This window comes from Neoarius graeffei, chromosome 2 (genome assembly GCF_027579695.1).
Source record: "Neoarius graeffei isolate fNeoGra1 chromosome 2, fNeoGra1.pri, whole genome shotgun sequence".
In the NCBI taxonomy this organism is placed as follows: Eukaryota; Metazoa; Chordata; class Actinopteri; order Siluriformes; family Ariidae; genus Neoarius; species Neoarius graeffei.
This window is the reverse complement of record NC_083570.1, coordinates 119,442,610-119,470,219: the sequence shown is the minus strand read 5'-3', so window position 1 is coordinate 119,470,219 and position 27,610 is coordinate 119,442,610. Positions and strand designations below refer to the sequence as shown.

Here is a 27,610-nt window from a genome sequence, read left to right as displayed (position 1 = left end):
AACAAATCGGCTACAGGTCGCATATGGGCAAAAAAATCGGATATGGGTCGTTTCAGGGTGCAGTCTGAACGTAGTCGTAGAGATGGCAATATTAATAATTTAGCAGAAAGCATCTGAAAACAGCTTGGTCTTTAAAAAGTGGACAATGTATAGAACCAGTAACTAATAGTATATTTCCAATATGCTATAAAGTATACTTCTAGTCCACTTTTTAGTTTCTAAAAGTATATTTCCAATATGCTATAAAGTATACTTCTAGTCCACTTTTTAGTTTCTAAAAGTATATTTCCAGTACACTATGAAGTATGCTTTTGTAAACTAAAGAGTGGATTACAAATATAGAATTAATAAACTATTAGTATATAAGTTTACTTGCGGTATACTTGCAGTACAAAATAATACTAGTTGTATACTCAGTTTACTTCTCTTAGACTTAAAGTATACTTTTTATAAACTAAAAGTGGACCAATTTAATCCCAAGAAGTATTAGATTAATTAATTACAAGTATACTGTAAGTACATTGATATCAGTATACTTGGTACACAAAAGTAGGGGAGAGCGGGGTAAGATGAGCCACTTTTTACATTTTTCATCATAACTACATGTTAAAGCCATTTTTGCTTCCAGTCTACACACCATACCAAATTTCAAAGTGTACTGTTACTATCTGAGTAAAAAATAATTGATAAGCTCTTATGGTTAGAGTGATATTACCTCTTGAAAAAAAAATGTCAAGTGGCTCAACTTACCCCATGCATGGGGTAAGATGAGCCACTGTGTGGGGTAAATTGAGCCAACACAAAACATGTTAGGTTAACAAAGTAAACAACTTTTATTATTAGAAATGCAATCAGTGAATCAAGTCAAGTCAATCAAGTGGGGGATAGGGCCGTTGCATAGAGAAGGGGAGATGAAGAGAGAGGTGATAGAATGAGATGGGATAGGGAGGGATAGATAGATGGATAGAGAGAGAGATATGCGTAGATAGATAGAAAGAGGGATGGTTAGAGAGGGAATGAGAGATATACTATATTATAGAAATTATTAAAACAGTAGAACAGTGCCAAAAAATCTTATTTCTTTCAGTAGGTTAAAACATGCAGCAATCATTCCATCCATAATAATTTCATCATTATTCAATGTTCCAAGCGTTCAAATTGCAAGGGAACACCATTTGCCTCTCCCTCCATGCTGTCCCCCCAACAGTAAAGGGGCGGGGCAATTTTTTCACAATATCCTGTCTTGACAGGACAGCCTCATCTTTCTCTTTGAAGACAAAGGTTGGCTTTCTTGCAGAGCCATGGCATGACCGGCTTCTTTTGAGAAATCTTGCCTCTATTTCGAAGACATCCAATTTGATTATCTGGCCAATGAAGAAATGCACTTTCTTCTTCCCTGTGAATTTTGCCACAACGTAATCCCCCACATCTAACAACTGGTCTTCCTCATCTGATGTCATATATATATATATATATATATAATGTATGTGTGTCATATATGACCAGTAAATGTGAAAACTTAAGTGTCATCCATATTGGGTAAGCTCAGCCACCAATGGGGTAAGTTGAGTCATCTTACCCCGTGGCCACCATTTTGTAGAAAAATGCTAATAAAGGGGATTAGGCTAATCAAAATTATTTTTATTACCATTCATATCATAGCTTAGAAAGCCACTAACTTAACCCTAATGTGTCTAAATATTATTCTACTTTTGTCTTCTCTAAATCATCTTCACTGTGGACAAACATGGAATTGACTTAGAAAGCACAAAAACACATTTTTATAAATATCTCCCTCACCTAGTTTGACATGTGGTGCTCCTCTCCACAAGTGTAAGTAAATGGTCCCGGCCCCCTTTGAATGTGGTCACATGGTCACATTTGTTTACTGTTTCTTAGAAACAGGGGGTGGCTCATCTTACCCCCTGGCTCATCTTACCCCGCTCTCCCCTATACTTTAATAAAATGAACTTGAAGTATACTTTCTTTTTGATAAGGGCAGGAAGGATATAATCACTCTTTACAACCGTGGTGAGCAGAAAAGCATCTCAGCATACAACAGAAAAATAGAAGAACACATTGGGTTCCACTCCTGCAGCCAAGAACAGGAACCTTAGAATCAACAACAAATCATCTAATTTTAAAAATGTTCCTGGATATATTTCTTATATATACAGTAGATGTTTGTTTGAGCTCTTTCAGCCATGTACCTAATTCCTCATTCTCATTATCTGTAGCCGCTTTATCCTGTCCTACAGGGTCGCAGGCAAGCTGGAGCCTATCCCAGCTGACTACGGGTGAAAGGCGGGGTACACCCTGGACAAGTCGCCAGGTCATCACAGGGCTGACACATAGACACAGACAACCATTCACACTCACATTCATACCTACGGTCAATTTAGAGTCACCAGTTAACCTAACCTGCATGTCTTTGGACTGTGGGGGAAACCGGAGCACCCGGAGGAAACCCACGCAGACACGGGGAGAACATGCAAACTCCACACAGAAAGGCCCTCGCCGGCCACGGGGCTCGAACCCGGACCTTCTTGCTGTGAGGCGACAGCGCTAACCACTACACCACCGTGCCGCCTACCTAATTCCTAAAAATATTAGTATGTGGGTGATTTGATATGAAAATTTGAAAGCTCTGATGTTTTTAGTGTGGAGATCTACAGGGCCAAAACACAACTATTTTTATCAATCAGTATTCAGCAGGCCATAAATTGGCACATTTGTAACTGTTGACTTTCTGTTTCAGATATTAAAGCTGTCTTTTATACCAGACAACAATTTCTGAAAATTTCATGCGCCAGCAGTCCAAACTGAATGACTTTTTTTTTTTTCTGTAGCACTTGATTTAACAGTAAAATTAGGGCCACGCCCCTTTTTCCTTTTTAAACCATCTATAAATACCTCAGAACCTGAAGCCTGAAATGTTGCAGACTGTTTTAAGGGAATTATTAGTTAATATTATTTCCAAAAAGTACGATGCATGTCTGTGATGGTCAGCCCAGATGCCTGAACTGATGTCACGTGGATTAATTATAAAGGCATTTTCACTCTGTTCCTCTTCGCTTACATCAGCAGCAACGTTCATTATTCGCATGCGTCTTTCTCATGGTAACCATAGTAACTATAGTAGCTAGAGGTCCTTCAGAGGCTCCAGGTCTGAAAATAAATCAGGGAAAATCATGACATTTCCTTGGCCTTTCTTATTATTTCAGTTAAATATAAACATGAACGTGCTGATTTAAAACGGTCAGTCAGCATGTTCTCCACCTGAGGGAACGAATACCTACCACACGACTCTGTAGCTTCTGCATCGGAACAGGACTAAAAGCACACCCATACTAGCTGATGATTAAATCCTTAATGGTGGTTTAATAGTGACTTGAGAAAGATTAGCCACATTATGTGCTTATTTTCTGCTTCCGTGTCAGGTTTTTGCTTGCCACGCTGAATATGGTGACCAAAGATACCACCCTGAGATCCTGATGGAGGAAATGTAAATGAATGAGAAACGTGTGTGTGTTGCCTCTGGTGTGAAAAGTCCTTAACTGATATCTGGACCAGGTGACTTGTTTTTTTTTCCAGGTCGAAATCGTGGAACATAGACTGGTTTCTGAGACAACTGAAAAAACTTTACTGAAATTTGTGAAATCATATTAGAACTGGACAAATCAGAAGTAAAAACTTCATAACGTATCTATCCGAGACACTTCTGTTTCTGCGTACTGACTTTCTCTGAGGAGACACTAAGCACCTCGGGTGTGTACACATCCTGGATAAATACAGTACTTTATAATATCCCTGTGCTGAGTGTTTTGCTGAACAGGTTTAACCGATGTGGAAATGCAAACACACAAACCGCTGAAACACACGTGCCTGATGTGCTACATTCTGTCACCAATCAGGCACCATGTCCTGTGTCCTTACATTTAACTCCTGATTTGTTTATGCTGTTCTTGTGCAAAACATCTGCCATTTTGAATATTTTTACCTCCACCAGCTGTGTTAGAGGAAGTGATGTTTTCACCTCTGGTTGTTCCCAACATAACTGAAAAATTAGTGAACAGATTTGGATGAAATTTGGTGGAAAGGTGAGCCATGGGCCAAGGAACAATTAATTAGATTTTGATGCAAATCTGATTATGTATGTGGATCTAAGGTTTATTTGTTTGTTCCCAGCATAACTCAAAAAGTAGTGAACAGATTTGGATGAAGTTTCCTGGACAGTTTTAGTGTCATCCTCGGTTCAAGTGATTTTGTTAGCACTTAATCAGTAAGGGGTTCAAGTTACCCCTTAATCACCATTGCTCCCAGGTCCGCTCTGCCCTGGAGTGGTAGTACCTGCCTGGGTTCCAGTTATGGGTTAAAAAGTACATCACCAGTAAGGCGCTGGCAGCAGGGCACTTTTAGGTGCAATGTGGCAGACGAACCCAACAGGGTCAATGGCCTATGGAAGAGCCACTCAAATGGCCAACGGATGGCATCACTCGGCAAGTCAGTTGTCACTGCGGGGCAACTTCCATACCTGTCAGGTCTGTGGCACTTTTGTGCCCCACTTGGTATCAGGTCTGGAGGTTCAGAGACACAACATGGGGGTACGACATCACTTGCCTTACTGTGCAAGGCACTTCATTAGGAGAGGAGATAGGTTATTCATGCCACTGCTGCGGATGACTCTGTTGCTCTGGTGCAGGCCTCGCGGCCCATCTGTGTTTCTGTGCATCCTAATGAAGCAGTCATCATCACTAGCGATGGACAACTGATGACGATGAGGTTCAAGTGATTTTGATTTTGATGTTGTTAATACTGTATGTGGCTTGGCAGAGGGATAAACTCTACCAAGTACCCTTCTCACTAACCAATGCTTCTACCCCTTTCACTATAGAGAGGAACTGTAAATACTGGCATTGTTGTGGGTTCCACCACATAATCCAATGATGGTTCCATTTGAACACCACTGAACATTGTTCTCAAATGGCTCGTATCTACTTCCCTATGTCTCAGTCAGTTGCCTCCTTGGTCAAAAGCACCATTTTAAGGGCAGTTCCATTACTTTACCAGCTTGAATGACTGAGTGAAGATTGCTTTAAGATTCACAAGGCACTGAGATCTGATGAACGTTTCATGATGGCAAACTAGCTGATGGAGCCAAGTTACAGTTTGGTGCTAAACTACACGAGTTACAAACAAATCTGCATGGTATCCAGTGAGAAGGTCAGTTATTTAGCAGATTATCCACTTCAAAGATTGGCTCACGATAGTGCTAGCTAAGTAGCAAGGGAGCTTTTTAGCACTGTTGCCCAGAGGTATATCCGTAAAGAGCTGTAAATTGCTCATGGCATCCGATTTACCATACTCACTTTCGCTTTGTGTGTAAATAAAACAGTTACTTTGTTTATGTATAGAACGTAGATAGAATTGAAAAACTGTCGCACTTAATTCCACAGAAGACACGCCCCTCACTTATGGGTTTTTGTGCTCAAGCTGCCCCCTGTCTGTGGTACTAACACAAGCACTGCTGTCATGTTTGTTGTCTTTCAGGAGAGCCAACGCAATATGACCCGACGTTTAATGGACCCATTCACAACAGGTGTGTGCTTGCGTGTAACTGCTCATAGATGTATGCAGTGGAGAAATAAAAGCACAGCTAATTTGCATGATGTTTGTCCAGGAGCTGCACGGATATCATCTGCTGCGTCCTTTTCATGCTCGTCATCGTCGGATACATGGTGGTTGGAATTCTGGGTAAGAACATGTACAAGGATCGTGCACAGCGTGTAGGCGTGGCTTTTGTTTAGAAAGGTACAGACCTCTCCCTGGGTCAACAAGGGCAGAGCTTATGTTAAATTCACAAGTCAGACTTGATCATGTGACCTTTCATTTCACCTCTTCGGCTCAATTTAGCGCTTAGCATGAAATACTGGCTTTATTCTATAGCGCAATATAACTTTCTGACTATAGCTAAGCTAATAGCAAATTGTTTAGTTTAACAATCCTAGCTTGCTACATCGCTGTGTGCTAACATTAAATAATAAATGAAGGCATCAATTTAATGTCATTTTACACACGTGGTGTACACTACCTGCGAGTGTGATTATGGATCAAACACACAATGACCAAGATGCAACACACACTGAACAGTCTGTAAATGCATTCATGTTTGCCGTGTTGTTGCTAATGCTAACATGGAAGTAATTACCATATTAGCACCCAGCTAATCAAACAGATTTAGCCTTTACATTGTCATTCTTCCTTGGTTTTGCTGATTCATCATTTCATCACGTTATAATACAATATTTATAACACTTTTCTAAAGCACTAATACACGTGAACGTACTGTTTAGTCGAGGTTTTAGTGCCGGTATTGAAATGTTATGAAATAATATGCTAGCAGATTAGCATTGGAACATGATCATAGCTTGCAGCTCAACTAGAAACCTAGCGTTAGCTTTCTGTTCTATATCAGTACAGTCTCTATCTTTCTCTCTCTAAAACACTTTAGAATGTTCTCTTTTTGATGACATATCATGCTTATTAGCATCTCAGTGCTAGCGACCTCTAGTAGGAAAATATACAGCAAATACAATCGAACATGATGATATTTACACCACAGATCTGCTGAATGATACCAGAAACAGATCAAAAGTAAAACGTGTTTTTTAGAAATAAATAAAAAGATTGTTAGCAAAGTGCTGTGGTAGGAGTCCGAGTGTCCATGTAACATTTTAATCTTAACAACAATGGATATACTGTTATAAGGTCACAGCATTTTACTATAACACACATTATGTACTTTTTGGAATTATTTAGTGTAATTTGCAATTATGCTAAATCCGGCATATTCTCATCTCATCTCATCTCATCATCTGTAGCCGTTTTATCCTGTTCTACAGGGTCGCAGGCAAGCTGGAGCCTATCCCAGCTGACTACGGGCGAAAGGCGGGGTACACCCTGGACAAGTCGCCAGGTCATCACAGGGCTGACACATAGACACAGACAACCATTCACACTCACATTCACACCTACGCTCAATTTAGAGTCACCAGTTAACCTAACCTGCATGTCTTTGGACTGTGGGGGAAACCGGAGCACCCGGAGGAAACCCACGCGGACACGGGGAGAACATGCAAACTCCACACAGAAAGGCCCTCGCCAGCCACGGGGCTCGAACCCAGACCTTCCTGCTGTGAGCCGACAGCGCTAACCACTACACCACTGTGCCGCCCCCATCCGGCATATTGACATTCCGTATTTTATACTATTGTTCATGAATGTGCACTGTCCCTATCAAATAAACCAATAAATAAAATAAGTAAAGTGCCTTAGTGCAGCGGAAATCTATCATTAGCATGCAGCTAAAATAAAAAAGCAAATAATGGGGGGGGGGAGCATAAATTGTGTAAATATGAATGTAAATAAATAACTGTGTTGCAGCGTGGCTGTATGGTGACCCGCGACACGTGCTTTACCCACGCAACTCCACCGGCATGTTCTGTGGCCTCCCACCCAATCAGTGAGCAGCTACACACACACACACACACACACACACACACATATATATGCATGTATATCTTTTGCTCTCCTTCTGAGGACCTTCCATTAACATAATTAATAATGCAGTTAATTAATGCTGTTCCTGCACCTAAACCCGACCTTAACCTCATTAATGAAATGGAAACTTTGTGGCTCTTTTATTATTATTTTTTTTGTTAAACAGCAGCAGCAGCACTTTTCTTGTGGGGACCATCCAAATGGCCCCGCAAGGTCAAAAGTGTCAGATTTTACTGTCCTTGTGGAGACATATGGTCCTCAGTACTATAAACACACACACACACACACACACACACGCGCATTTACAAAGACATAACACAATAACTGATGTAATGATGTTGGTCCTAATAATGTTAGTGTGTTATAAATGTGAGGACTTTGGTGATGATGATTATCTAATTGCATGACGTGCTTTTTTTTTATTTGCATTTTATATCATCTTTTCATCTCTCTCTCTCTCTCTCTCTCTCTCTCTCTCTCTCTCTCTCTCTCTCAGGGATAAGCCGAATGTGTTTTACTTTAATATCCTAAAATGCGCCACAGCGACAAACATCATGGCCGCCGCACTTCAGGGCTTCCAGTGTCCCACCACTCAGGTGATCGTATACGGAGTGTGTGATGGTATATACAGTATGTGAGAGTGTATTGATGATGTTCATGTCTCCTGTCCTGTGCTGCAGATCTGTGTCAGGTCATGTCCCTCAAAGTTCTGGTCTCTGGACCCTTTAGCCTACACCGCTCCCCCTACAAGATTGCAGAACTTCTTTCAACAGGAACTGTGTGTGCCGTCCTTCAACCTCAGCACCACCAAACTTGTACGTTTCTCTGTCCGTATTCATCTTAAATGACGTGTTTGTTTTTTAATTTACTCATCATGGACTCATGGTTTGTAAATGAATATAAGTCGTGGACTTTATTTACGGACGTCTTTGCATTTATTCATCCATCATTTCTCTGCGTTTTTCACTCAGACAGCAGGGGAGATCATTAACAGGGAATTGTGTCCATTCTTCTACACACCTACCACTTCAGGTCTGTCTGTCTGTCTGTCTGTCTCTCTCTCTCTCTCTCTCTCTCTCTCTCTCTCTGCCTGTCCCTCAGTCTCATTATTTTGTCATAGTACTGATTGCCTGTGTTGTAAACCGGTTTGAGTCGTGCTAATCTGCCTCCCTTAATTTCCGACTTAAGTTTGCAAAATGTCACATACGTGCAAATTAAAGATCATCGGTTATGTCCACATTAATACATTTTAGTTTTAAACACATCATGTTTACATGTGGTGTCTTCACTACTCTGGAGTTTTCGAGCCCTTTTGGAAACACTGCTGGCCTCGTTTTAGTTTGAAAACTCCGGAGTAACATTTTAAGGTGAAAATGGAGATGTTTGGAAACAACGTTCGCTTCCTGACTGGGTCTCATCAGTCATGATGTGTCCTTCCCTGATTTGACATGTGACCCTTTTCCAGAAGAAAACAAATGGGATCAGCTGTTTATCCTAGTACGCGCGTGACTAGTGTACATGAATGGTCACGTGATATATATATATATATATGGGGGCGGAGGTTATTTCTGATGCAGAGCTAAAACACTCATCTGGATGATCATTTTTGTTTTCTAATTAAAATGTATTCACCTGAATGTAGCTTAAGTACTAGTGCGCTCACTAGTTTTTGATACTTGGGGGGGAATAATTTGAGCCTTACAAGACACACAATTGGGAATTATTTCCCTAATAATGCACCATAACCCCCTGAAACCATCTACTGTAAATCACACAGTAAGCTACATGGTCAGCAAGCATCTATTGCAGTGTACTTAATGCAGAAATGATGTTTGCGAAGGTTGCAAGCATACAGGCCCACACGCCGTTTGTGTTTTTGTATCGTCCGTCGCGAATAAATGCTCCAGGACTGCAGGTGGTGCTGTTAAAAATGTCATGACTGCAGAATTAATGAATAAACAGCAGTGATGCTGGAAAAACATAAAGGTGTTGCTCTGATAGCTGCTCATCAGATTCATCCATCCAATGGGGAAGCCATGGCCTAATGTTTAGAGAAGCAGCTTTGGGACCAAAAGGTAATCGGTTTGATTCCCTGGACCAACAGGAACTGGCTGAAGTGCCCTTGAGCAAGGCACTGAACCCCTAACTGCTCCCCAGGCTGCTCTGGGTATGTTGAACATCGCTCTGGATAAGAGTGTCTGCTAAATGCCTGTAAGGTAATGCAATGGATCATCTTGGGACCTCCTGATTTGTAATGACCAATCCCACGTAGGCTTGGCTGTGGAGAGAGTTTTTCCACCATTTGTCCAGCTGCCATGTGCATGACTGGGCAAACGAAGCCTTTGTACGATGTAGGATTATGTCGTATTGTTTGTGGACTCTAGCTGAAGGTTGGCAGATCAGTGGTCGAAACATTGGACGACCGATCGGAAGGTTGTTGGTCAAATCCCAGTTATATATAAAAATGAGAAGTCGCTCTGGATAAGGATTTTTTTCAAATGCCATAAGTGTAAATGTAAAGGTTGTGTCTGTATCTGGTATTCTCAGCTTTAACTCTGCTCTATGTACTGCATCACCACGAGTTGCCCTAGTGGTTCACGTATCTGCCTCTCGAACGGGAGATCGTGAGTTCTACTCACGGCCGGGTCATACCAAAGACCATCATGAAAAAAAGGTACCTACTGCCGTCTGGCAAGGCACACTGCAATATAGATGCGAGTGGGGAGTCAAACTCTTGTGGTTACCAGAGGACTAGCCCTCCACTGTAACCCTAGCTATGTAATAGGCGAGAGGCCGAGGGCTACGGAAACTGAGATCGGCGCCGCCCTATGCGCCATATGGCGTGGGAAGAACTTTGATGTTGCTGCATCAGAATCAGTGCCAGTATGGCAGGATCAGTGTGGGTAGGGCCTCAGCTGATTTTGTGCTTTGCGAAATGAATTTAACCAATACTGCTTCACACACGTGTGTGTGTGTGTGTGTGTGTGTGTGTGTAGTGTTGGGAAGGTGTATACCCTCTTTGCTGAATGATGACACCTCTGACTTCAGTATCTACAACATGACGCACAATGAGACTATGAACACGATCAAGAATGCTACGAGGTAACATCACATACACATGCACTCCCACATATAATCTACACACATTCACAGATACAGAGGCTGTAAAATACACTATATGACCAAAAGTTTGTGCTCCCTCACCATCACACCCACATGTCCTTGTTGAATATCCCATTCCAGATTTATTCCCTTTTCCTGTTACAGTAAGGTCTTCTCTCCTCTCATCATCTCTCCTCTGGGAAGGCTTTCCACTAGATTTTGGGGTGTGGCTGTCAGGATTTGAGATCATATAGTTCAGCTACAAGAGCATTAATGAGATCAGGTACTGATGTTAGGATGTTGAAGAGGTTCCAGTTCATCCCAAATGTTTTCAGTGGCATTCACTTCAGTCAGGGCTCTGTGTAGGACACTCAAATTCTTCACTCCAGCCTTAACACCATGTCTTCATGGAGCTTCTGCGCTTCGTGCTCAGGAGCATGGTCATGCTGGAACAGGTTTGGGCCTCTTAGTTCCTGTGAAGGTAATATGTAATGTTACAGGATGCAGAGACGTTCTACAGTAAATGTACTTCCAGATTTGTGGTAACATTTTCTTGATGGTTAGGGGTGCACATACTTTTGGACATATAATGCCACATCCTGTACAGCATGCACCCATACACATGTACTTAAACCCTCTCTCTCTCTCACACACACACACCTTCCTGCACCAATGTGCTGTAATGTGTATTTCTCTTTCCTTGGCAGTGATGGAAGTTTTTCAGCGTGAGTGAACACGAGTGTATTTGTGCATTTCAAAACCGCTCAGTTTCCCTGAATTTTTTTTTTTAAACCTCAGTCACCTCTTGTTTCCTTTCTTCCTTAACCTGTGTCTGAAATTGATTCCAGCTGATTCCAATCCAAAGTAAATTAAAGTCCACTGGGCAGATCTACAGTGCAGGCACAAGCACAATACTGTTACCTCTCATGCGTTTGAAATACTTGTAGGTCATATGATTGTGGTCCATAACCTACAGAAAAGCTCAGGTCAAAACTAGATGTAGCTTGGATTTAAGGAAGTATGGATACATGCTAACCAGGAATGAACAGGTACTAGGTATTAGTCTACATAATTCCTGCAGATCTAGAATCTGAGGACCAGTTGGAACTAGGATTGGGAGATGAACAGGAAGTAAGAAAAGGAGTTCAGGATGAACAAGATCAAAGGATAAAGAATAATTAGGATTTAATGACGAGGGACAAGTAAGATCTAGACCTGAAGAATGAACAGGGTCTAGGAAGGAGGATTGATTTGGTGTCTTGAGACAAGGAATGATTTGGAAAAAGGGATAATGGTGGATTAGTCAAGTCAAGTTTATTTGTATAGCGCTTTTAACAATAAACACTGTCGCAAAGCAGCTTTACAGAATTTGAACGACTTAAAATATGAGCTAATTTTATCCCTAGTCTATCCCCAATAAGCAAGCCTGTGGCGACGGTGGCAAGGAAAAACTCCCTCAAATGGCATGGGGAAGAAACCTCGAGAGGAACCAGACTCAAAAGGGAACCCATCCCCATCCGGGCAACAACAGACAACATGACTATAACAGTCCTAATATAAAGTCAGCTTCGTTGATGCTATGAAACCCGAGCGCAAGACCATTCACAACAACCGCAGTCCCAAAGTCAGCAAGTCAACTGCAGTCCCCAGCCACAAAAGCACCACTGCAAGAGTCTAGAGCGTCCTCCAGACGCAACCCCCAACTGTCCACGTGGGGCCGCCTTCCACAGGAGCGATGCGATTAGGGTCTAAGGAAGAGGGACAGTTGGGATCTAGTGATGAGGCATGAACAAAATTTGGGAAACATAGAAAATTGGGATCTCGAGGTGAATGATTAGGATCTAGGGTAGAGGAATGAACGAATGGGGATGTGAAATGACCAGGAACTTGAGAGATCTGTCTGAATTGGTCATAGGAATAGGAAATGAACTAGGGACAAGGAATGAACTATGGAGGAGGTACAATAAGAAATGAACTATATCAGGAACCAGAACTGTTGAATTTAATGAACAAAAAAGTGGAGACAATGAATCAATAGTAACAACTCAGGAGTACAAGGTACCAGAGATGAGAAGTGCTCAGGAACTAGTACCAGAGAAACCACTAACTAGGAAGAGTAATGCATGATGAACAGGAATGAGGAATGAATTAGGGATGAGTGCACAGTAAGTAGGACCAAGGTTGAGGAATGATGAAGAACCAACCAACAAATGAAAACTCAGGATGAGAAATGAGCAGGATCTAGAGCTAGACAGGAACATCATCTCATCACTGCCAAATGTGGTTTACACTCACAGTAGGGCTTTATATTTATAAATTGGACTCAGCATTTTTTTTTCTTTCTCTTTGGTCGCCTTGTAGATAGCGGCGGTTCCACTACTAGAGCATCTCAAACAATTAGAATATTGTGAAAAAGTTCAATATTTATCAGTTATTTAAGAAAGGGAAAATGTTTTATCTATTCTAGACTCGTTACACGTAAACTAAAATGTTTCAAACGTTTTTCTGTTTTAATTTTGATAATTGGCTTCAGCACACAATTTTTTTTTTCAAATTAGAATATTTCATTTCAAGTTTGAGAAACGGTATATAAAAAAAAAAGTCAAAGTCCCTTCTATGCCAGGATCTGGTCTTCCCAGGCAGTCTCCTGTCCCAGTACTAACCAGCTCTTTGAAGCGTATGGGTGCAGTGCCGATGTCCGTTCCCATAGCCCCTGGCCTTTCACCTATCCAGCTAGGGTTACAATGGGGGGTGGGTCCTCTGGTAACCGCGAGAGTTTGACTTCCCTACTTACATCTGTATTGTAGCATGCCTTGCCATATGGCAGTAGGTACCATTTTTATGATGGTCTTTGGTATGACCCAACCGCAAGTGCAACTCACAATCTCCCGGTCAAGAGGCGGACACAGTAACCACTAGGCCAGCTCGTGGTTAAAAAACATATAAATACCATATATCTCTCAGTCTAGTTCAGTACACAGAACCACAATTATGGGGAAGACTGCTGACTTGACAGTTGTCCAGAAGATGATCATCGACTCCCTCCACAAGGAGGGTAAGCCATAGGTCATTGCTGAAAAGGCTGGCTGGAAAAGGTGCACAAGCACAGCCTTGAGAGGATCATCAAGAAAAGTTGATTCAAGAACTTGGGAGAGCTTCACAAGGAGTGGACTGAGGCTGGTGTCAGTGAATCAAGAGCCACCATGCACAGATGTCTTCAGGAAAGGGGCTACAACTGTAAAGCACGGTCACATTCCTAATATCAAGCCCCTCCTGAACCAGAGACAGCATCAGAAGTGTCTTACCTGGGCTAAGGAGAGAAAGAACTGGATTGTTGTTCAGTGCTCCAAAGTCCTCTTTTCAGTAAGTTTTGCATTTCATTTGGAAATCAAGGTCCTAGAGGAAGAGTGGAGAGGCTCAGAATCCAAGGTGTTTGAAGTCCAGTGTGAAGTTTCCACAGTCTGTGATGATTTGGGGTGCCATGTCATCTGCTGGTGTTGGTCCACTGTGTTTTATCAAGTCCAAAGTCAACACCACTGTCTACCAGGAGATTTTGGAGCACTTCATGCTTCCAGCTGCTGACAAGCTTTATGGAGATGCTGATTTCCTTTTCCAGCAGGACTTGGCACTTGCCCACGGTGTCAAAACTATGACCAAATGGTTTGCTGAACATATTACTATGCTTGATTGGCCAGCTAACTCACCTGACCTGAACCCTAGAGAGAATCTATGGGCTATTGTCAAGAGGAAGATGAGAAACACCCCACCCAAAAATGATGTTCGTCCTTCGGGGTCAAAGATGGCCATGACTTCAATTTGGTGGGTGGTGGTTGTGGGTCCGGAGGTGACTGATGGGGCCAATTTGGGCTTTGAACGTTTGCCCACACATTGATGTTCTACATGCCAAGGTTGAGTACCTTTTCTATCTTTTTGTTGTATTTCGACTGCTGAGTGGGATCCCCGCCAGCCACCGTGTGCTGGCCAGGGTGAGGTGAAGCAGGCTATTTTTGGGGCACCTTTTCTAGCCCCTTCCTCCATGGAGGTGAGGGGCTAGAATCCTAAACAGGGCTGCCGAACTCCAGTGCTGCTTTGTTCTAGCAGAGAACGACCCTGTGCCCTGGGCCATCTGTGTGCAGGTTCGTGACTACAGCTTCCAGTGTTTCCACACCTGCTGCTTCACCACTTGCCCATTGCCACAGGACTTGAATTTGAACTTGAAGTCATGACTTGCACGTAACTTGGATTAGAGTGAGGGAGAGTTGTGCAGCCGTCAGCCTCACTCTCTCATCCCGACCTAACTGGGTCCAGGAGCAAGACAGAATCAAGATGTTGGGATGCAGTGGATGGCCAACAGTGTTCTATGTGTTGCACTGTGCTTTGTTCGTGCTCCACAAACGCTTTGCTGGGTCCGCCTTCCTGCCTGTTGAACCACCAGGTGGTGGTCTCCTCCGCACAGTCTGCTGAGTCCAGTCTTTGGTTGTAACCCTGACCGTGGGGAGCAAGGGGTTGCTAGTGCTTGCTCAAGACACCAGCCCAGGCTAGTGGAGGGAAGGGGACACTTTACTACTCCATTGCATGGTGGTCAAGGACAGCACACACCCACTGTCCAAAATACAGACCCAGAAATACAGACGAACTGAAAGCTGCTATCAAAGCAACCTGGGCTTCAGTAAAACCTCAGCAGTGCCACAGGCTGATCGCCTCCATGCCACGTCCCACTGATGCAGTAATTCATGGTAAAGGAGCCCCAACTAAGTACTGAGTGTATAAATGAACACACACTTTTCAGAAATTGGACATTTCTGTATTGCAAATCCTTTTTTTGATTGATCTTAGGAAATATTTTAATAATTTGAGATCCTGGATTTCTGCTTTTCATGAGCTATAAGCCATAATCATCAAAATTAAAACAAAAAGGCTTGAAATATTTCACTTTACATGTAGTGAATATAGAATATATGAAAGTTTACCTTTTTGAATTAAATTACGAAGGAGATTAACCTTTTCATGATATTTTAATTATTTGGGATGCTCTAGTACATGCGCCGAATTCTAGAGCTTGTAGTTTGCTTCAATGTAGAGTGTGTGTGTGTGTGTGTGTGTGTGTGTGTGTGTGTGTGTGTGTGTGTGTGTGTGTGTGTGTGAAGCTGTAGTGCGCTTTGAGCTGTGCGTCTGTAGTTGCTGAGTTGTGAACAGGGTTTTCTTGAGGGTTAGTGAATCATGAGTAGTGTTACAGAGTCTCTCTCTCTTTGTCTCTCAGTGAGCTTTTGGGTGAGTTTAACCTCCGAGATGTGGGCGTTCGCATCTTCGCAGACTTTGCTTCTACTTGGCAGTGGATCGTTCTGTAAGTGTGAAATAAAACAGAATTATATTTTTGTCACAGTTATAACATTCTCTCCATTTCTGGCTTCAGACCTTCTCTGTTCCTCCCCTTCTCCTCCAGCAAGTCCTCTTTACCTCCGTCTCGAGCCTGTTTCAGGACGGAGTGAAGTGTGTTGTATGTTTCAAAGCATATGTGTTTAGATGGTGTTTTTTTTTTCTCCAGGCCCTCCTGGCTGAACATTCCAGAACGCTAACAGGCCACAAAATTCCTGTTTGAATTTTCTAAACTCTCTTAATTTGCTCTAGATCTTTAATATTTGAGAAGATTCTGTTTTGTTTTAAAGTTTGAGATCTTTTTAATCTTGTTCTGGTAATTTTTTTTTTTTTTAATTACTTGTATTCCTTCATCTGGACCTAACCTGAAGATGGCATATTTTGCAAGCGAACTAGCAACGTTTTCAAAAAGTAGTTAGTTAGTTTTGTATAGCAAGGGTCCACTTTTTAAAGAGTTCACAGATATCACTTGCTGGTTATATCCCTACAGTATTCAACAATAACCCCACACATCCCTCTGAACTTCGTAAAAGTGTTTTTGTTCCGTTTCTTCGTCTGTGCTACCATGTTGACTTAAAAAGCAAGGTAATGTAAAAGCCGACCTGTAAACAGATCCTGCGAACAGTGCCGCCAAAAATCTCCCCAGAAATCGTTACTAACTCTGAAATGTCGCTAAAAGTCACTAGATTGCGTCATTCACGGATCAGTGAAGGGTGACTTTTGATGTTGCTTGAAAACGAGAACAGAAGTTGCGAAAGTTGTGAGAAGTTGCTAAATTTATCGACCTTTCTGATTTCTTGTCCCGAGGTAAGGTCAAAAAGTTGCTAACTCTAGTGATAAAGTCGCTATATTGGCAACACTGCCTGCGAAAAGTGGAGACAGGAGATCAGGAACATTTGCCTGACACCGCCATCTGGTGTTTACAGCTGGAACTGCAGAACCTTACTTAGAGCTTTGATTATTAAAAATGGCAGCAGGCTGAGCTTTAATATTCTTAATATTCACTCCTCAGTAAGGGGAAGGTGACCAGGACGAGGGAACAACACTTCTGAAATGTGATGTACTAGTTTTGTGTGTGTATAAAATATGGTCTCTCATACGTTCCCACAGAGGGCTGGTGATAGCGATGGTCGTCAGTTTGCTGTTCCTCCTTCTCTTACGCTTCCTGGCGGCCATCTTGGTGTGGGTCCTGATCATTGGGGTTCTGGCAGTAGGAGCATTCGGTAAGAGTGTGGGTGATACAGTGAGGGACTGATGGTGAATGATGATGATGATGATCACTCTGTCTCTCATCACTCTCAGGTATCTGGTACTGCTATAATGAGTACGCGTCCCTGAAAGACTCCACTTTGACCTACAACAGCGTCGGCTTCACTACTAACGTTAACGTGTACCTGCAGATCCGCGACACCTGGCTGGCCTTCTGTAAGTCTCTCTACATCCGAAAGCTCCACTGTTTTACAGAGAAAGGCACAGTGAAGAGTTATTACTGGTTCTAGCGCAGGAGCAGAAAGAAGAAATGAATAATTCTGTTTCCTTCACCATCATAACCGTTCCACTGGAGTGGGTTCAGTGTTTCTCCTGCAGCACCACTGACCGCCCGGGATATTCACCAACACCAGTTTATCCATGTGTTAATGTTTAACCAAGGACAGTGATTGTTTACAGGGGCATTGTGGGCGGAGACTGATCTGATTGGTTCCTGTGTGTGTCTCAGTGATCATTCTGTCTGTGGTGGAGGCGATTCTCCTGTTGACTCTGATTTTCCTCAGAACTCGAATTCTCATTGCCATTGCTGTTATTCAGGAGTCCAGCAGGTACACACACACACACACACACACACACACTGTATATTTCATTAGCATAAGAGTGTAATTCCAGTCTTCTAGATATCATTTATTTCATCTGTCAATTTCATAGAAAATGTTATGCTTATGTATAAAAATGAACTGTGTGTGTGTGTGTGTGTGTGTGTGTGTGTGTGTAGGGCGGTGGGCTACATGATGTCAACACTGATTTACCCAGTAATCACCTTCGTGATGCTCGTTGTGTGTGTTTCCTACTGGGGCATCACTGCTCTGTATCCTTCCACTGTATTGTGTGTGTGTGTGTGTGTGTGTGTGTGTGTGTGTTTTTCCTTAACACAGTGCGTTTGTAGTTATCTGGCTACATCCGGAGGTCCAGTGTACAATGTTATAGCTTTGAACTCTTCAGAAAGCGGCTGTGGTTTCATCAGGGGCAACGAGAGCTGTGACCCAACGGTACACACATATACACACACACACACACACGGACAACTGGACATCATCTTTCTTCCTCCCTCACATGCTCTGCCCTCTTTCTCTCTCTTGGCTAATTTCCATCCCTCCAGTTTCTCTCCACCCACCTCTGTCGTTCCCACAATCCCCATCATTCTCTGTCCATCACCAGAAGAAGAAGCCTTTATTTATCCCCCGCATGACTGTGCAGTGAAATTCTTTTCTTCACGTATCCCAGACTGTGAGGACGTTGGACTTGTCATTATATATATTACACCAGTCATCATTCTCTCTCTCCCTGATGTCTCACGTCTCCTCTTCATCTGTCCATCCCTGTGTGTGCAGACGTTTAACTCCTCGGCGTACGGGAGCTGTCAGTCTGCACGCTGCGCCTTTATAAAGTACAACACGGAGGGTCTGTTCCAGAGGAACCTCTTTAACCTGCAGCTGTATAACGTGGTGGGCTTCCTGTGGTGCGCCAACTTCGTCATCGCTCTGGGACAGTGCACGCTCGCCGGAGCCTTCGCCTCCTACTACTGGGCCTTCCACAAACCCTCCGACATCCCAGCATGCCCTCTGATCTCCTCCTTCATGAGGGCGCTGCGGTGAGCACCTCCTCAACACGTCCTTTAGGTTTGGAGAAAGGAGATGTGGTCCTGAGGTCACTCTCTCCTGGACAATCCAACTTTTTAAACACTGAGGTTTAAACGCTGATAAACATCTTATTTTCTTCTTTTTAATTTTTTAAGCGCCAGTAAGGCAGTGGAGCTAACTGCAGTCTGAAAGATGAAGTGGTTTGAAAGCTGGCTTTTTATTTTTTCAAAAAAATAAACGGTGTGTGTGTGTGTGTGTGTGTGTGTGTGTGTGTGTACGCTCTCTGACTCTCTCTCAGGTATCATGTTGGCTCTCTGGCGTTCGGTGCTCTGATTCTCACACTCGTGCAAATAGTGCGCATCATTCTGGAGTACATCGACCACAAATTCAGAGGTACACACACATACACGGAACACACACAGGGTCAATCTGGACTCCTCAGATCACATGACCTTTCTCCATCGCTCCAGAGTCCAATCTTTATGCTCACGAGCAAACTGAAGCCTTTTCTCCTGATTAGTCTCACTAATGAGTGGGTTTCTTACAGACACACAGTGGTTTAGTCCCAATCCTGTGAGATCTCATCCCACTGTGAGTGGAAATGATCTTAATTTCACTATTAAACACAGCCAAGAGCCGTACTGTCCATGATTATTATTATTTTATTTATTTTTTTTATACCCTTACTCCAAGGGGGGGGGGGGGGGGGGGGGTATTGGTTTACCTCTGTCTGTTCGTCTGTATCTCCGTCTGTCTGAATTCCTTTTTTCTCAGCAACCACAAATCATAGCCACTTGGTACAGAACTTCAGCTTGGGGTTCTATACCGTGTTTACCGTTTTCAGGTCTGTTGCACATCGACTTCCTGTTTACCAACTGAATGTATTTGCGAAACGTATAGCGTGGATTTTGACGCTATTTCAAAATGACAGTTTCCCAGGATGCTATGTGAAATCCCTGGGGAGAGACACTGCTCTTTACTGACTTGTTTCAGGGTTCATTATTTGTAGAAGTCAGTATTCATAATAAGTGTCCTATTCCTTCGATTGCTCGTATTCTGATCTGAGCGAGAGCGAGGGATACGTCAGTGAGCAGTAGATCACAGTTGGTCTTGTTTTTTCTATGATTCCACTTCACCAAGCGTTTCAGTGATCTCTGATCAGAGTCAGTCAGGATTTTTTTTTTCCGCCCACATTCCTTCAGTGAAGTTGTCGGTTCATCTCGATCCTTCCGGGGTTTAATAATGTGTTGGCCAGTTCTGAACCCAGTTCCAGTCATTTCAGCTCACATCTCCGGAGTTGTTTTCTTTGCTTGATGCAGGACAATAATTTGACCTTCTGATAAACAGTAACATCTTTTCCATGAGCACGGGATACGACTTCCGACATGTGAGTTGAAGGCAAGGCAAGTTTATTTATATAGCACATTTCATACACAGTGGCAGTTCAATGTGCTTTACAGAAGTAAAAGCAGAACAGTAAACAATAGAAAATAAAATTACATAAAATAATTGGGGAAGAAAAATAATAAGAATTAAACAATAGTAGAAATAAAATAATAAAATGAAATAAAGTTCAAAAAAGGAATCAGCCTTGAGATTAATTATTATTATGGGTTTAACTCATAAAGCGCGCTCTTCCCGTGGCTCTTCCACGAGGATCACCAAAAATCGTCCCGCAGACAAAATCTACGAGGATCACCAAATAAAATTGTCCCGCAGACAAAATCTACGAGGATCACCAAAAATTGTCCCGCAGACAAAATCTACGAGGATCACATAAAGCGCGCTCTTCCCATGGCTCTTCCACGAGGATCACCAAAAATCGTCCCGCAGACACAATCTACGAGGATCACCAAAAATCGTCCCGCAGACACAGTCTACGAGGATCACCAAATAAAATCGTCCCGCAGACAAAATCTACGAGGATCACCAAAAATCGTCCCGCAGACACAATCTACGAGGATCACCAAATAAAATCGTCCCGCATACAAAATCTACGAGGATCACCAAATAAAATCGTCCCGCAGACAAAATCTACGAGGATCACCAAAAATCGTCCCGCAGACACAATCTATGAGGATCACCAAATAAAATCGTCCCGCAGACAAAATCTACGAGGATCACCAAATAAAATCGTCCTGCAGACAAAATCTACGAGGATCACAGTAACAAAGAATTAAAGTAAAAGTAAAATCATTAAAATCCAAGATTAAAAAGAAATTAAAATAATGAAAGTAAAATCATTAAAATCAAAATTAAAAGAAATTGTTAAAGGAAATTAATTACTTAGATAAAAATCAAGTGAAAGCATCTGAAAACAGCTTTGTCTTGAGCCTGGATTTAAAACTAACAACAGTAGGAGCATTTTTGATCTCATCTGGAAGTTGGTTCCAAAGCTTAGCAGCATAGCAACTAAAGGCTGCTTCACCACACTTCGTTTTGACAGCTGGTATTACTAGCAAGTTTTTCTCTTGTGATCTTAGAGACCTAGTTGGTGCATATAATTGAAACATATCCAGTAGGTAGCTGGGTCCCATCCCATTTAATGTTTTAAATAGAAGAAGTAGTGCTTTAAAGTCAGTTCTATAGCTCACTGGGAGCCAGTGCAGAAGAAATGAGAAACGACTCACTGCATCAGTTAGAATTAAAGGAATCGTTGCAGCTGAAATTCATTAATCACTGCAGTAATTAACCAATCAAACGCTCTTATGGATTTTATTATTTAAATCCAGTTTTTTTGGTGAAGGCATGTATATGCTCGAGCGAACTCACTGGAGCTACATTAAACTCAAAATAACTAATCTAACGCTGTGAGCTGAGGATCAGACCACGCCCAGATTGTTAATGTGTGTCCAGGATACAGGTCTCGAACAGATGCAGCTCAAATATGTTTATCTCACACAAATGTTTCAAATTCATGGGTCGCGAATGCAAAGAAGTGTTGGATGATGTTATTAGTGTTCACTCTACTGTGTCTGTGTGTCCAGAGGCTCAGAACCCCTGTGCTCGGTTTCTGATGTGTTGTCTGAAGTGCTGCTTCTGGTGTCTGGAAAAGTTCATCAAGTTCCTCAACAGAAATGCTTACATTATGGTGAGACAGACACAGACAGACAGACACACACACACACACACACACGTGTGTTTTAAAGCTGAGCTCTTCTCTCTCTTCACAGATCGCTATTTATGGCAAAAACTTCTGCGTCTCGGCCAAAAACGCCTTCTTCCTGCTCATGAGGAACATCATCAGGTAACAATAACACCGTTATAGTAATAAACTCTGTGGTTAGATCTGATACAGGTGCTGTGTAGAGAATTAAACACTAAAATACACACATTAATAATCACCAATGATCAATAATGACAATCAATTAAATCAAGACAAAAAAGGAAACAAAATCTATAAATACCCCAAAGTGGGGAAAAAAGTGTTTAAAGAAGAAGTAAATAAATATCACGAAAGATAATTGTGTATATTACATATAAAAATGAACAGGAAATAAGTGTAATATAGTATAAACATAAACTTGTGTGTGTTTATATAAAGAAGTAAATAACTATATACAGTGGTGCTTGAAAGTTTGTGAACCCTTTAGAATTTTCTACATTTCTGCATAAATATGGCCTAAAACATCATCAGATTTTCACACAAGTCCTAAAAGTAGATAAAGAGAACCCAGTTAAACAAATGAGACAAAAATATTATACTTGGTCATTTATTTATTGAGGAAAATGATCCAATATTACATATCTGTGAGTGGCAAAAGTATGTGAACCTCTAGGATTAGCAGTTAATTTGAAGGTGAAATTAGAGTCAGGTGTTTTCAATCAATGGGATGACAATCAGGTGTGAGTGGGCACCCTGTTTTATTTAAAGAACAGGGATCTATCAAAGTCTGATCTTCACAACACATGTTTGTGGAAGTGTATCATGGCACGAACAAAGGAGATTTCTGAGGACCTCAGAAAAAGCGTTGTTGATGCTCATCAGGCTGGAAAAGGTTACAAAACCATCTCTAAAGAGTTTGGACTCCACCAATCCACAGTCAGACAGATTGTGTACAAATGGAGAAAATTCAAGACCATTGTTACCCTCCCCAGGAGTGGTCAACCAACAAAGATCAGTCCAAGACCAAGGCGTGTAATAGTCGGCGAGGTCACAAAGGACCCCAGGGTAACTTCTAAGCAACTGAAGGCCTCTCTCACATTGGCTAATGTTAATGTTCATGAGTCCACCATCAGGAGAACACTGAACAACAATGGAGTGCATGGCAGGGTTGCAAGGAGAAAGCCACTGCTCTCCAATAAGAACACTGCTGCTCATCTGCAGTTTGCTAAAGATCACATGGACAAGCCAGAAGGCTATTGGAAAAATGTTTTGTGGACGGATGAGACCAAAATAGAACTTTTTGGTTTAAATGAGAAGCGTTATGTTTGGAGAAAGGAAAACACTGCATTCCAGCATAAGAACCTTATCCCATCTGTGAAACATGGTGGTGGTAGTGTCATGGTTTGGGCCTGTTTTGCTGCATCTGGGCCAGGACGGCTTGCTGTCATTGATGGAACAATGAATTCTAAATTATACCAGCGAATTCTAAAGGAAAATGTCAGGACATCTGTCCATGAACTGAATCTCAAGAGAAGGTGGGTCATGCAGCAAGACAACGACCCTAAACACACAAGTCATTCTACCAAAGAATGGTTAAAGAAGAATAAAGTGAATGTTTTGGAATGGCCAAGTCAAAGTCCTGACCTTAATCCAATGGAAATGTTGTGGAAGGACCTGAAGCGAGCAGTTCATGTGAGAATATTGGATATTCTCCAATATTGGATCATTTTCCTCAATAAATAAATGACCAAGTATAATATTTTTGTCTCATTTGTTTAACTGGGTTCTCTTTATCTACTTTTAGGACTTGTGTGAAAATCTGATGATGTTTTAGGTCATATTTATGCAGAAATATAGAAAATTCTAAAGGGCTCACAAACTTTCAAGCACCACTGTATAATACGATGTTTCAATACCAAATAACACAGTAAAATATAAATGTATAATTCATTGTAAAATAAAGTTTATCTATACAAGAAAAATAAGTGAAAATCTGCTAAATATTATAAATGATAATAATATTTAATAAAGAATAAATGAATGATTTGGTTTTTACTGTTGTATTAATAATAATAATAATAATAATAATAATAATAATAATAATAATAATAATTAGTAGTTAAATTTATATAGTGCCTTTCAAAAAACCCAAGGACGCTTTACAATTATAGACAAGGAGAGAAAAAATCAATAAATAAGAAATTAATTAATGTTTAGAATTTAAACTATAAAAGTGTTTTCATTAAAAGAAACCTGTTTTATAGAAACATCTGGATTTGAACATCGATGATCAAATTTATTATTATTTAATGTTGGAGGGTCAAACTCCGAATCCGCCTGTTAGTGTTCGCACGGAGTGTAAGTGTGTGTGTGTGTGTGTGTTCAGGGTGGTGGTGCTGGATAAAGTGACCGACCTGCTGCTGTTCTTTGGCAAACTGCTGGTGGTTGGAGGAGTGGGTAAGTGGGGGGGAGACAGAGAGAGGGAAACAGAAACCGAGAGAGAGACAGTGAGTGAGTGGGTGGGCGGGCGGGCGGGGGAGAGAGAGAGAGAGAGAGACAGACAGATTCTCTGTTTTTTTTTAACTTGTTAATTTTCTTGTATTGTGTTTGTTGTTGAGTGCAGTGAATCTCCTAAAATAATTTCGTCATCACTCAGATTTACTCCGATCTGTTTGTTTATTTATTTGTTTGTTTATTTATATCCTCTTCAGGTGTGCTGGCGTTTTATTTCTTCACCGGCAAGATCGTGATTCCCAACTTGTCCTTCACCGCTTCATCACTCAACTACTACTGGATGCCCATCATTGTAAGAACACACACACACATCTGTAACTGATCAGTCCTAAGCCCCGCCCACACTCGGTTCCAGTTAAATGGAGGCCATATTGAGGTGTAGAGTAGAGTAGAGTAACTTTATTGATCCCTAGAGGGAAATTAAAGTGTCAAGTAGCTTATACAAAAATACAAAAAAAAAAAAAAAAGGAATGTGTGTGTGTGTGTGTGTACAGGCGGTGGTGGTTGGTGCGTATCTCATTGCAAGTGCGTTCTTCAGTGTCTACAACATGTGTGTGGACACACTCTTCCTCTGCTTCCGTAAGTACTGCTCACAGGGCTGCATGTAGCCACGCCCCCTTCACTGTCCATTAGTTTAATTGTTCACTATGATCGTGTTCCTCACTGTGTTCTTCAGTGGAGGATCTGGAGAGGAACGACGGCAGCGCTGAGAAACCCTACTACATGTCCAAGAACCTGATGAAAATCCTGAACAAGAAAAACAAGCAGCCCAAAAAATGAACCTTCACTTCCTGCTCCACGAAAACAACCAATCAGCTTCTAAATGCTTCCACACACTGCACTTTAGCCTCCTTTATTAACTTGTACTGTTTTTTTTGTTTTTAGCATTCATTAGCGTTTAGTGATCATTAGAGGTCCATCTCTGTACGTCCCAAACCAAACATAAGCGTAATGCTGACTAAAGATTCAACCTGAACTAAACATAAACACAACACTAATGACTCAACCCTGAACCAGCATCCAGCTCAAATTTCTCCTTCACCATGTTGGATTAGCACTGTTTGTTTAGTATGAGCAAGTTTCATCCTTCAATTCAAGCAACTCGTGCTTCAAAGACTAATCCCAGACTCAACATGTCTTCCCAGTGTCTCTCTAAACATCTGAGTTTGTTTTGGATTCTTTAGTCAGACGCTTGATGACTGTTATTTTTTTTTATCCTCCGTTAACACTTTTGACGTTAGCTGTTCGATTGATGTTTTTCTTTGATTGTTTTAGCGTTAGCAACTCCATTCACTGAATTTATTCCATTTTTAAAGACTAAAACTCTGACACGATGCACTTTTGGAGTGAAGTATAGCAAATTTTTAAATTTCTATTTCAGAACATGTGATAGGTTAGCATCCGTTAGCAAAGTAATATGAGTTTATTTTTCAGGCTGCAAAAAGGATACTCCTTTTAAAATGCAATACTTCACAAAGACTAATCCCAGACATAACGATTTATCCAGACGCTGGTGAAAAGAGCGGTGTTGAACCTGTAGGTTCATTTCGAAATTTGTTAACATTAACCTGGCTTAATGAAATATTAATGAATAGTGATCAATCCCAACATGCTTAACACTAACCCCAGACTAAACACACACAATTAACCGGTGTTTATCTGAAGCTGAATATTTCCTTCTTTCCTGTAACGATTGTGATTAGAATTAACATCAACACCTTTTAAATTTAGCTGTGCGATTTATCTAATGACTAATCCCAGACTTGACCCGTGTGTATTGGAGAAACCAGTCAAAATGTTGGAGGAAGTCAAACGTAGCTTTCTTTTCTTGGGGAAAAAAGGATTAGCATTTGTTTAACTGTAGAGTTTATTGAACAAACACTTCACGAAGACTAATCCCAGAGTTCATACAGCAAGCTATTGAAATGTTTTCATTTTTAATCCCCCAGGTAGTGAGTCTTATGTCAAGAGATATATTTATATTTTATATTCTGTGTGTCTGAACACCGCCAAGATTCAGTTTTTACGTTAATGTTTGCATGAGCAATTATTTTAAGACATTTCTTTTTATCAGTGCCTGTTGATTATTTGTATAAATCGAATGAAGCCATCACGCTCCAGTTTTATCAGCTGCAGCTTTTAGCACCAGGAGAAAGTTTTATTTTTGAACAAATATATTTGTTTAATCTCTGTGAAAGTGAAGATACTGTAGAACTGTTAAAACACATTTCTGTAACAATTCTGTATGAATGACTTTTTATAGTTGATTTCAGTCAACAGAGTGTATTTATACAACTGTGAAATAAAGTGTTGGATATAAACAGTGGGCGTGTCTCCGTCTCCATGTTCCACCGTCCGGGATCCACGGAGGGCAGATGGAAGGAATCGATCATGAACATGACCAGAGAAAAGAATAAAACGGTACTGAATAGGGAAAAACAACTTCCTGTTAAACTATAATGGGTTTCCTGGTTACACAGTTGTACTTTATAGAAGTGAGTTATTTATATTCAAGTGCTGTGTCTGAAATCACTCACCCCAACACTTCTTTCTTTCAGTGTGACTGCAATGCATGATGGGACATACTGCTTGGTTAGTGACCATCGGTTGTTCACTATATAGGGTGTAATAATTCTCACTATATGTACATTCAGACAGCACTACAAAATAGTGACCTCACTGTATAGTCCAGCGAGTGATTTCAGACCGATGCTCTCATCACCCAGACGGGGATGGGTTCCTCTTAGAGTCTGGTTCCTCTCAGGGTTTCTTCCTCAGGAGGTCTTGGGGTCACCCTGGTCACCTCAGGCTTCGTCATCAGAGGCAAATTTATTCCTTCATACTGTGTGTTTAAACTCTGTTTTTCTGGAAAGCTGCTTTGTGATGATCTCATCTCATCATCTCTAGCCGCTTTATCCTGTTCCACAGGGTCGCAGGCAAGCTGGAGCCTATCCCAGCTGACTACGGGTGAAAGGCAGGGTACACCCTGGACAAGTCGCCAGGTCATCACAGGGCTGACACATAGACACAGACAACCATTCACACTCACACCTACGCTCAATTTAGAGTCACCAGTTAACCTAACCTGCATGTCTTTGGA

At 41.5% G+C, this 27,610-nt stretch overlaps 1 protein-coding gene across 1 annotated transcript in view; it reads left to right on the top strand.

Moving 5' to 3' along the window:
- Positions 1–26,831, top strand: part of slc44a4 (solute carrier family 44 member 4) — a 40,866-nt gene extending 14,035 nt beyond the window's left edge. The window contains exons 2-22 of the mRNA XM_060915464.1: positions 5,551–5,599; positions 5,681–5,754; positions 7,444–7,522; positions 8,057–8,156; positions 8,241–8,375; positions 8,532–8,592; positions 10,557–10,662; positions 15,923–16,006; positions 17,149–17,261; positions 17,341–17,463; positions 17,756–17,855; positions 18,026–18,118; positions 18,197–18,299; positions 18,642–18,901; positions 19,189–19,283; positions 21,878–21,981; positions 22,064–22,137; positions 24,383–24,453; positions 24,708–24,802; positions 25,005–25,089; positions 25,187–26,831. Coding sequence (XP_060771447.1) covers positions 5,551–5,599; positions 5,681–5,754; positions 7,444–7,522; positions 8,057–8,156; positions 8,241–8,375; positions 8,532–8,592; positions 10,557–10,662; positions 15,923–16,006; positions 17,149–17,261; positions 17,341–17,463; positions 17,756–17,855; positions 18,026–18,118; positions 18,197–18,299; positions 18,642–18,901; positions 19,189–19,283; positions 21,878–21,981; positions 22,064–22,137; positions 24,383–24,453; positions 24,708–24,802; positions 25,005–25,089; positions 25,187–25,290 — 2,108 coding nt within the window. The 3' untranslated portion in view covers positions 25,291–26,831. The remainder of the gene's footprint in view (positions 1–5,550; positions 5,600–5,680; positions 5,755–7,443; positions 7,523–8,056; positions 8,157–8,240; positions 8,376–8,531; positions 8,593–10,556; positions 10,663–15,922; positions 16,007–17,148; positions 17,262–17,340; positions 17,464–17,755; positions 17,856–18,025; positions 18,119–18,196; positions 18,300–18,641; positions 18,902–19,188; positions 19,284–21,877; positions 21,982–22,063; positions 22,138–24,382; positions 24,454–24,707; positions 24,803–25,004; positions 25,090–25,186) is intronic.
- Positions 26,832–27,610: the final 779 nt, after the last annotated feature.